An 11,125-nucleotide genomic window follows, 5' to 3' on the forward strand; every position below is an offset into this window, starting at 1 on the left:
CTGCTCATCTTCCTTCTCAACAAGAAATTCTTCAAGAAGTGAAGTCCTGTGTCGCGCGTTCAGTCCTGTGTCGCGCACGAGTGCTTTTACTTGCTCTAATGTTAATCTTGCTATAATGTTACAGAAACACGACTCGTTCCCAGAGCTAAAACGACTCTGATATAATCAAGACACTCTCGTACACTACTTATATATTCATGTATTAATCACTGGCAAACAAGGAGCCTTTACTTTATTAGAATCACAGAAGTATATTTCAGTTCATTCACACACACATTAAATCGATTCATGTCTGTGTGTGTGTGTGTGTGTGTGTGTGTGTGTGTGTGTGTGTGTGTGTGTGTGTGTGTGTGTGTGTGTGTGTGTGTGTGTGTGTGTGTGTGTGTGTGTGTGTGTGTGTGTGTGTGTGTGTGTGTGTGTGTGTGTGTGTGTGTGTGTGTGTGTGTGTGTGTGTGTGTGTGTGTGTGTGTGTGTGTGTGTGTGTGTGTGTGTGTGTGTGTGTGTGTGTGTGTGTGTGTGTGTGAAGACTAGTACACTAGTTCTCCCGCTGCTCTTTTAAACCCTGTTTTAGTGAAAGCGTCTCAAACTAATAATTCTGTGTAAATATTTGCTGTCATTCTCTGTTTTTCTCTTCAGAAATATCTTTGTTTTCCTTTTCTCTTCACATCTGTTTTTATGTCATTTATAACACTTTTCATGCTGTTTTTATTCACTTATTAAAGACTTTACATGAATAGAAGTGTCCGTCTCATTGTGCACATTAAGCTCACGGTGTAATATTTAATATTTCATACACTGGCTGTTCTTTAAAAAGCCTACAAAAATATTGTGACTTAAATATTGAACAACTTCAAAGCTTTCATATTTCTCTGAAGCGGGTCTCTCTGTCTTTTAATTCTGTTGGTTTCAGGAGGATCTCAGACTGATGGATCAGGCGCAGTGATTTATGTTGTTCGGTCTCATCAGGGTTATTATAGTTCACCAAAACCATAGAAAACATTTGTATTACTTGAAATAAAATAAACGTCAACTGAAATAAAATATGTGAAAACGTAAACATTTTATTTCAGCTAGCTGCTTAATTTTTTCTCTTCATCAGTTCCAGCTTTTGTAAATAAATATTTAAAAATTACATACTGATCGTTTTTAAAAATCCAAATGTTTTATATGTGTGATCTTTGTCTTTCGTCATCTTTATCAGCGGACGTGAATCCTCGACTTAACAGCAAAAGTTTAACCAAGAAACAGCTATTTTATTGTTTGACAAATTTTATTCAAATAAATGTAATTTTTAAGGGGACTTTTATTCTGTCTTTTCTTAGGTTATTATAGTTAAAGCAGAATAACTTCTCCCATGTGCCAGTGAAACTCAGGTTAAATTGTTTTAACTTAGTAAATTGAGTTCATGCTGGTGATCCTCATATTATATGTTCCTATACATTTCATATAATAACATTTCTCATAAATATATTTTTATAATAATTCAACTTTTATTGTTCAACAGTCAAAACTTCAGAGTACCCAGAGAATGTCTAATAAGGGCAAAGAGTATAGAAGGGCTTCTATACTCTTTGAAAGGGGAGAAGTGCCACTCAATAAACTTCCGGTTGCAGTTCCACTCTTGTTCCACATGAGGGCGCTCACAGGACGAGTGCAGAATGAATGGAGGTCTATGGAGCTATACCGCTCAAAATCCACGTTTCTTAGGATATAATTTTTTGTCTGGTAATTTGAATGTTGTATTCGAAAGGGGATGCAAAGAAATTACACATTGCTTGGTGTTAGATTTTTTAGAGTCACTTATTTGCTTTAAAAAGTCTTTCAAAATGTCAATGACGTCAGAATGCTGACGTCATTAGCAGAATGCTAGCGTGTTATGGGCAACAACAACTCTACCTGTAAGAAATCGAAAGGACATAAGTACTCGTTCATTCAACTTTCGATCTATAACCCATGTTGAACTTGCAAAACCTACAATCAAATCTGATTTCTCAACGGCAATCGGGTGAAAGAGACACATTTAGCCGTCAAGCCCCATAGACTCCCATTCATTCTGCACTCATGGCGAGCGCCCCCAGAGGAACTCTGATTGGAACTACAACCAATAGGACTTAATAGGGCGTTGGAGTGAACAGGCTTTCCGTAGACGGGCTTCAGAGTACCTCACCACATTATTCAGTAATCACCTTTGCAATGACACATTCAGCCACTAGTCGCCATCAGTGGAAGACAACCGAAACAAAAACACATGGAGATTAAAGCTACACTGTAATTTAAGTTGATTCTTTGCAAAAAAACACTTTGTTCTTTCAAAATGATATGTACTCATTAATGTGTAATTACTTATACCAACTAATCAAGTATTCTCGTAAGCGTAGAATCTGCCATTTAGAATACATACGAGCGAGTCGCTCGAATGGCGGCAGCCATGTTGCGCCTCCATCTTGAAAATACATTAGCTAAAGAGGGACATACCAGGAAACTCAAGCTTCGCCTTTCGAGTTTTGACACTCATTGGCGCCGTGACGAATGCGAGGGGGAGATTATTGCCGGCAGATAACTCGCGATTGCCGGCAGATTTGAAATAATACGGCCACCGTAGGAGTTAAAACGCCCTCGGAATGGGAGGGGCTAGAAAGTAATATTCAGTTGGTAATCATAAACAATTTCACCGCTAGATGGGAGAAAATCCCACACAGAGTAGCTTTAAGCAATTGTTGAGCAGTCATATTCATGTGCACCATCTCTATATGCTGCCAGAAATGATCCCATGTTTTTTTCATTTCTCCCATTCTTCATTATGCATTCTCCCCAGCATGCTTTCATATGAAGCAATTTCAATCATCCCATCAATCCAGTCTGTCAGGTCTGGGGTTTTGGGGCATTTCCAACCCTGGCTGCTGTAATACAACCACTCCTAATAAGGGTACATGTATTCTGCTATGTTGGATATCACGTGGTTCCACTGTAAATTAGACCCATCCACTCTTCCAGCACTCAATGGGTGAAGAACATTCCCAAATCGTACAGTAAATAAGTACCCTCTTCTTCTCTACATTTCCAGCATACATTATTTCCAGCTGTCCCGATCCCGTGAAGCCTAGATGGTGTATAATAATATCTATCTGAATTAATTTCTCGTATGTTCTTACCCACATTAGATAGGACGTACAATCAGTCATCATCCATATTAATCCCCAAATCCTTCTGCCATATTGTTTTCAGGTTATTACAGGTTATTACAGGTGTCTGCAGTCTGAGCTTCACTAAAGATAGGCATAAACAGGGTCATCATCATCTGCATTACATTTGTTCTTTACACAGTGTCTAATCTGCAGATACTTGTCCTTGGCCCCCAATAATATTTCTCAGAAATATTGATAAAAAAAAAAAATAGATTTTCTTGCGTCACGCTGGTTTTTACTGTAGTTATTGTACATTTTAAATAGGGGGTAAATTAAGTAAAAACAAGGTAACATTCCTTAAAAAAATGTGTACATTCTTTCATTTAATAAGTTACTGATCAGATACAATATGGTTTTAATAGAAATAAATGAAGTTATGACTGTTTTATAAGCTTACATTCCACCATGCCGGACACGGAAATAGCGCTTTCTACAATACTGAGTGTTTGCTTTACAGAGATAACATGGAAATAATGCAACAGAGTTTGTGTCCAGAAGAAAATGCTTCAGTCCAGCTTAAGTAAGTTCAGTGAGGCGAAAGGTGTGTATAGCCTACAGTTTGCTTTAATGCTTTACAAGTTTTAGTATGTGGTGTTTCTGAAAACCTACTTAGGCATATTTTTGTACCCAGAGTGAGCTAAACCTGTTTTGGGCACATTCATTTGTGTAAAAAAGTATGTTACAAGTTTATGACCAGCTGTAGGCTACAGCCTTGAGTGACAGGTCTCTGCGCGATGACAAATATTGATAAAAATATATATTTCTTGCATCATGCTGGTTTTTAATGTAGTTATTGTAACATAAAAAAAATTAAGTAATAGCACAGTAAAAACATGGTAGAATTAAAACTACACATTTTGCGCATTAATGAGAAGTTACTGATCAGATTAGATATGGTTTTAGTAGAAACATATTAAGTTATGACTGTTTTATTTCCAACGTGTCCAATTGGTCCCGGGAATACAAAAGGTGTAGCCAACAGTGTGTTTTAATGTATTACAAGAGTTAATTTCATAATCCTGTTTTAGTGTGTGGTGTTTTAAGACTCGAGACCACGTGACTCAGGTTAACATTAATAACTAGCTGGTCTCAGTTACATTTGCAATATTAGTCAATATCCCCATAAAGAGCTTGAGTATCGTGTGTGTGGGTGTGTGTTATTATGAACTCTGCTCACCATCATAACTTACAGGACAGAGATGAATTACTGTAGTGTTGACCTGATCCGTGACGTCAGTCACACACACACACACACACACACATTCTCTGCATGTTTATAGGTGGAGTTTTTCCTGAAGAATGAAAGAGAATCCGAGCAAGAACAACAGCAACAACATCGAGGTAAATATCTCAACATAACCACTGACTTTACACACTTTACACACTGCAGATCTGAATTTGAGTCATAAAAATATCTGCTAACACTTTACAATAAGGGTCATTAATGAACTAACAATGATCAGTACATTTGTTACTGTATTTGATCATCTTTGTTAACGTTAGTTAATTTTAGTTAATAACGTTAACTAGCACAGTGCATTAACTAATGTTCACAAATACAACCTTTGATTTTAATAATGTATAAGGAAATGTTTAAATTAATATTAACTCAGATTAATAAATGCTATAGAAGTATTCTTAGTTCACGTTAACTAACTAATTTTGACTAAAGAACCTTATTGTAAAGTGATAACAAATATCTTTACTTAGCTATATGTGGAAGCTTCATTTAGTCGGTTAAAAACATCACCAGTTTTTACAAAAAGCTTCATTTGTTAACGTTAGCTAAAAATACTGCTGAACTTAATGAACAAACCTACAGCATTTATTAATCTTAATGTAATTACAACATTTACTAAAATATATTTAAGATTAAATATATGTTAGTTAATGCACTATCTGTGAACAAACATGAAAACTAACATTAACAAAGGTTTATAAATGCTTTGCAAATATTTTGCTATATTGTGTTAGTTAACTAATGTTAAGAAATTAGACTTTATGGTAAAGTGTTGGAATGAAGGAAACTCCTGTGGTTTGGAGCTTGTGTTTGTGCTGCTAATATAAATGATGTGACCCATAAACTCTAACCAGCTCATCACTGAATAAAACAAAAGAGTCATTTAAACAGATGAACTTAAACCCTTTAGACTGAAAGCTGAATTAAGATGATTTAGATGGTCGGAGAGTTTGAAAGTCTTGAGTCATCGGAGCGACTGCGCAGGTTTGTCTGGTTTGTTCACCTGAAGAATTTAAGTGAACAATGCCGGAATTATCTGCAGCTGACAGCATAGAAACACATGTGATCCGGAAACCTCTTTCACTCTCTAAAGTGTCTAAAGATGTCGAGAAAAGTCGAAGTGATCATCAACTCTGCGGCTTCGCAGGATCAGTCCGCGTGTCCCGTTTACATCACGGAGTCCAAGCCCGGAGACGCGCCCGGAGTGACGGGGTTCCTGAAGATCAACCCGGCGGTTCTGGGGGTAAAACTGCTGATCAGCCCTAACTAGTGATCAACACTACTAACTAGTGATAAATACTCTTAACTAGTGATCAACACTCTTAACTGTTGATCAACACTCTTAACTGCTGATCAACACTATAGTCAAACTACTGATCAACACTACTAACTAGTGATCAACACTCTTAACTAGTATTGCTGGTGTCTACGAGCTGACAGAAACATCTTGTCTTTTACCCGTCAGTGGCTGGAGATCCTGACCGGTGCCGTGGCGTTTGGACTCGTCTTTTGGAATTATGAACGTTTGTTTTTAATACCAACTTGCTATGTGAGTCTTTTATTTCGAGCTCATATTAGAGTGATTTGTGAAGGATCATGTGACACTGAAGACTGGAGTAATGATGCTGAACATTCAGCTTTGATCACAGGAATAAATTACACTTTACTGTATATTCACATAGAGAACAGATGTTTTACATTGGAATAATGTTTCACAAATTTGTACTAATTTTTTTTTTTAATCAAATACCCAGCTAACAGACTTTTGTTATAAGAACGTTCTCCAAATATTCAGTGTTTGTTCTGGGAACGTGAAAAATGTCCAGTTTCCTTGACGTTAGAGGAACGTGTTTTTAAAGGTATAATGTTCCTCAAACTTAATTTTGATTAAAAATTTAACATTATAGGAACGTTGATTTCTAACATTCATAAAAATGTCCAGTTTCCTTAATGTTACTAGAATGTTATTTAAAGGTTAGTGTGATGTTTCTGAAACATGATTCTTTCAATCATCTTTCGAAAGAGTAATAAGAACTACAACTTTATTCAGACACAGCCTTAGATGAACTGAAGATATTAACATTAAGATCAGCATTACCAGCTTCACTTGTTACTAACCAGACTGACTTTATTTCTGTCACACGTCTACAGAAGCTCTTATTGAGAATTAACAGAGGTTTAGATGTTGATGTCAAAATGTTTGTTTGAGGTCACCATTATGGAGATCAGTGTTTGCTTTAGTTGGGCTCTTGACCCTTGGCTTTCTTTGAGTGTTTATCAGCAATTGCAGGAGTTTATGGAGAACATTTCTGCTTTGATAAAGCAGAGCAATATGGCTGTTTTAATAACAGGCAAAGGACAGCTTTTTCTGTAATTATAAACTTAATATATACTTAATGTAATAATACTTAAGGAATTGAAACACTATTGAAAAATATGAAACTCAAATGAAAATGATGATTTGTAACAATATTATTGTGTTTCAGATGCTGAATGCTGATTTCTGTGAGTGTATATATATAAAACACTGAATTTGTCAAGGTTCTGTTTTAATAAACTTGTTTTGAGTCATTTATACACAGACATCAACATTCGGTATATGGTGACATATACCGAATGTTGATGTCTGTGTGTGTATAAATGACACAGACATGACTGACACAACGTGACACATATGATAACACAACAATGGTGACATTCTTCATGCCAGCATGAATAAGCTGATTTTTATTTTATTTTATTGTCACCATTGTTGAGGTTTGTATGACGAATGCTGATGTCTAAGTGTGTCGTATTTAACTTTTAAATAGTTTTGGACAATCTTACACAAATTTTCTTCAGTTACAATTGATTTTTTCTTCTAAAAACACGTTCAAGTTCCAAAAGTGAGCAAAACTACAGTGAAAGAGTCCTTTGCCTGTTATTAAAACAGCCATATTGCTCTGCTTTATCAAAGCAGAAATGTTCTCCATAAACTCCTGCAATTGCTGATAAACACTCAAAGAAAGCCAAGGGTCAAGAGCCCAACTAAAGCAAACACTGATCTCCATAATGGTGACCGCAAACAAACATTTTCATTAAGACATCAACATCTAAACCTCTGTTAATTCTCAATAAGAGCTTCTGTAGACGTGTGACGGAAATAAAGTCAGTCTGGTTAGTAATAAGTGAAGCTGGTAATGCTGATTGTAATGTTAACTGGTAATGTTAATGTCTTTTATCTTCAGTTCATCTAAGGCTGTGTCTGAATAAAGTTGTAGTTTGTGTTCTTATTACTCCTTCGAAAGATGATTGAAAGAATGTTTCAGGAACATCTCACACTAACCTTTAAATAACATTCTAGTAACAAACTAGACATTTTTATGTTCTTGGAATGTTAGAAATCAACGTTCCTATAATGTTGGATTTTTAATCAAAATTAAGTTTGAGGAACATTATACCTTTAAAAACACGTTCCTCTAACGTCAAGGAAACTCAGAACAAACACTGAATATTTGGAGAACGTTCTTATAACAGAAGTCTGTTAGCTGGGTTAACACAGCCTTGGTGAGCAGAAGAGACTCTTTCAAAAACATGAATAAATCTTAATTATTCCAGAATGTTGACCTCCAGGAGCATGCAGAATCAGATCTAGTGTTTATCACTGTATGAAACTGTAAATGAATGCTGAATAATGTTGATATTTCTGTGGCTTGTGTAATGTTGTGTGTGTGTGTGTGTAGTTGGTTTTAAATGGAGTTGTTACCGCCACCGCTGCCTGTACCCGCAACCCGTGTCTGGTCAGTACGTCTCTCATCGTCGCTCATGTTATGATCTGATGAAGCAGAACTGTTTAATCTGATGAAGCAGACGTGGTTTATGAATTCTGTTTGTTCAGGTTGTCACCGCTCAAGTCCTGAACCTGTTCAATATCTTCAGCTCTCTGACCGTCTTCATCATCTTCTTCCTCTTGTTCTATGTCACTTCGAGTGTGCGTGTGGTGAGTCTCTCTATGATATAAGATTCATCTGTCCTAATAATGAATATATTACTGATGTTTATGAATATTGAGGTGTTTGTGTTGTAGTTTTTAGCCCCTACTCTGGGTTCGACTGAGATCGCGTTCATGGCCTGTAACGTTCTGGCGGTCCTCCTCTCCGTCATCATCTTCGCGACGTCGTGCTGCTGGTGCAAATCGGTAATCAGAGTTTCTTGTAATCTTCAGCATCATCTATGATGGGTTCTCCATCTTCTTAATGCTACGGACCCCTAAATATGATAATGCTTGTGAGGGGCCGCCATCCTATAATTTAAAAGGCAGTTATATATTTTCATTTACAAAGACTTGATTTATAATGTGAAAAGTTAGTATTACAGATGTGTAAAATATTTACATTACATCCTTGTTTTTTTATACTCACTGTTGTACTGCACTGTTAGATGTTTTATTCATTCATATGAATATATTCATATTATTTTTTATAAAATGTATTTATATATTTATTTATTTATTTATTTAAATCAATTTCATTTTATTTTAATCAATTTATTTCAATAAAATGTATTTATTAATTTATTATTACATTTTTACACTTGTATTTATTTCAAAAAAGTTCTATTAATTTACATTTATTAATTGTATTTTCTATTTAATTTTTTTAATTATTTAATTTTAATAAGTTTTAATCTAATGTATTAAAAAATAATAATTTAAAGTTTAAATAAATATTAAATTATTTATCTTAATTGTGATCTTAATACTTAGTTTAATCTTATTTATTTATTTTCACATTTTTACACAGCTTTTCTTATTTTTATTTATTAAATTAAGTTGTATTTTATATTATTTTATTATTTTATTTAAATAATCAATTTATTTTATCTGACATAAAAATACAACTGTATTTAAAACAATGTTGCATAATTTTTTCCAAATTTAATTAGTTTAATCTTATTTTTGATTTTACACTGCTTTTCCTATTTTATTTAAATCAAGATTTATTTATTTATTTAATCATTTTTATTTATTAATGTATTTTTATTTTAATCAATTAATCTGTTTAATGAATTTAATAATTACAGTTAATTAAGTTAATTAATCTAATGCAAAAAATACAATTTTATTATTAATATAAAATTTTTTGTTTTAAATAAATTCTATCTTAATCAAATTTAGTTTGTTTAATCTTATGTTGGTTTATGTGTTTATCTTCTGTGCCTCTGCAGAGGAAGCGTCTGATGGTGATCCACATGAGCTCCGCATCACCTGATGTGGTCAGTGATGTCATGGACCAGCGTCCCGCATCATCACCCCCGTCCTACTACAGTCCGCTCCCGTCGTCAGACCCGCCGGCCTATGAGGTGAGGGTCGTGTCCGCTCTCGCTTTCTGCCAGAGCACATCCACTCTGACGAGACTGATACAGTAAAACCAAGCGGCAACCTTCCGTTCTCTCTCTTAAACTCCAACACTGAAGAGATTAAACTGCAGTTCATCCACTGGCCACTAGAGGCCGGCTGCAGAAGAGAGTCAATCCCATAAACCCCCATGTTAAAATGCCCAACTTTACAGCAGAATAAAACATGTTTACAGCCTGGTGCAAGAAGTGTTTTGGTCTATACAGCTAATGTTGGCCTTCATGACGACTGTGAGGGGGTGTTTTTTTTAATAACTCATCCGTTTAAATTATATTAAGCCTTAAGGTTTTGCATAATTAATGGCGTGGCCACTTGAGTGACAGGTGTATTGCCGCTGATGTCACTGCTAGCTGTTTGTCTGCTGTGTGTTAGCGTCACCTCAGCTAATCCGCCTCGCTGCACAGTTTCGTTTATCCGGGAGTGATGCTGCCAAGATGGCGACCGCCGGCTCCGCCCACTTTGGGCTTCGAAAATGCTCTTCAGAAACACTACGGGTGACGTCACACACACTACGCTCATATTTATTTACAGTCTATGGGTAAAACCCACACCATCTTACTGTTCGTATCACTGTGCATCAAGAGCTGAGATTCAGATATGATAATGAGCTTTTGCTTTCTGACCAATCACAGCAGACTGAGCCATCTGACCAATCAGAGCAGAGCAGCTCTCCGAGAGGCGGGGTTTAGAGAGACTGAACCTTCAAAGGAAGCGTTTCAGACACTGTGAGAAAAGAGCCGATGTTTGTGTGTGTGTGTGATGAGGAAATGAGTGTTTCTGTGTTTTTGCAGGATGAGCGACGCTCGACGCTCTCTAGAGAGTTTTTGCAGGATGAGCGACGCTCGACGCTCTCTAGAGCTTCTGCTGCGAGATGGGACAAGAGGAGGTGGATAGATGAACTGCATCGCAGCAGAAAGTCCATCCAAGTCTAAGACCAGTAATGTGTTCCAGACGCATCTATGCTCTAAAGTAGAGCTTCAGTGAGTGTGTGTGATCGGCTCCCAGAGCTCAGTCGAGGGCCCTCAGTAGTGTACATCTCCATCAGTCGCTCCAGTGTACAGAACTTTCACAGAACTTTCTGGAAGACTTGCTATCAGAAACTTTGCACATTAGAATTATTAGAATTATTTCTATTTTTTTTTAGTTTTTGCCATTATTTGAGGATGTTTATGACACGATTTGTGTAGAATTATTTCTATTTTTTTATTTTATTTTTGGTATTATTTGAGGATGTTTATGACACGATTGTCAGATTGAGCTATGGGTTGTTTTTGAGATTTCAGTATTTTTAGGAGCTGTACTTGC

At 36.0% G+C, this 11,125-nt stretch overlaps 2 protein-coding genes across 2 annotated transcripts in view; both read left to right on the forward strand.

Annotated features, from left to right (window-relative positions):
• Positions 1-732, forward strand: part of iqgap3 (IQ motif containing GTPase activating protein 3) — a 33,254-nt gene extending 32,522 nt beyond the window's left edge. The window contains exon 38 of the mRNA XM_081388906.1: positions 1-732. This exon is cut by the window's left edge and continues 72 nt beyond it. Coding sequence (XP_081245032.1) covers positions 1-42 — 42 coding nt within the window. The 3' untranslated portion in view covers positions 43-732.
• Positions 733-4,503: 3,771 nt separating this feature from the next.
• LOC308704386 (uncharacterized protein) lies at positions 4,504-10,854 on the forward strand. The gene is made up of 8 exons (XM_081388617.1): positions 4,504-4,526; positions 5,519-5,668; positions 5,891-5,974; positions 8,148-8,204; positions 8,303-8,404; positions 8,492-8,602; positions 9,631-9,765; positions 10,612-10,854. The coding sequence occupies exons 2-8, from the start codon at positions 5,528-5,530 to the stop codon at positions 10,750-10,752; spliced, it is 771 nt and encodes a 256-aa protein (XP_081244743.1). The 5' UTR covers positions 4,504-4,526; positions 5,519-5,527; the 3' UTR covers positions 10,753-10,854.
• Positions 10,855-11,125: the final 271 nt, after the last annotated feature.

Source organism: Scardinius erythrophthalmus (assembly GCF_964197995.2).
Source record: "Scardinius erythrophthalmus genome assembly, chromosome: 16".
Lineage (NCBI taxonomy): Eukaryota > Metazoa > Chordata > Actinopteri > Cypriniformes > Leuciscidae > Scardinius > Scardinius erythrophthalmus.

Excerpts from the sequence above, each read along its gene's own strand:
- LOC308704386 (XM_081388617.1), top strand. The coding sequence starts at position 5,528 with ATGTCGAGAAAAGTCGAAGTGATCATCAACTCTGCGGCTTCGCAGGAT. Across the intron at positions 5,975-8,147 it reads TTTTAATACCAACTTGCTAT|TTGGTTTTAAATGGAGTTGT; the intron begins GTGAGTCTTTTA and ends GTGTGTGTGTAG. Across the intron at positions 8,405-8,491 it reads TCACTTCGAGTGTGCGTGTG|TTTTTAGCCCCTACTCTGGG; the intron begins GTGAGTCTCTCT and ends TTTGTGTTGTAG.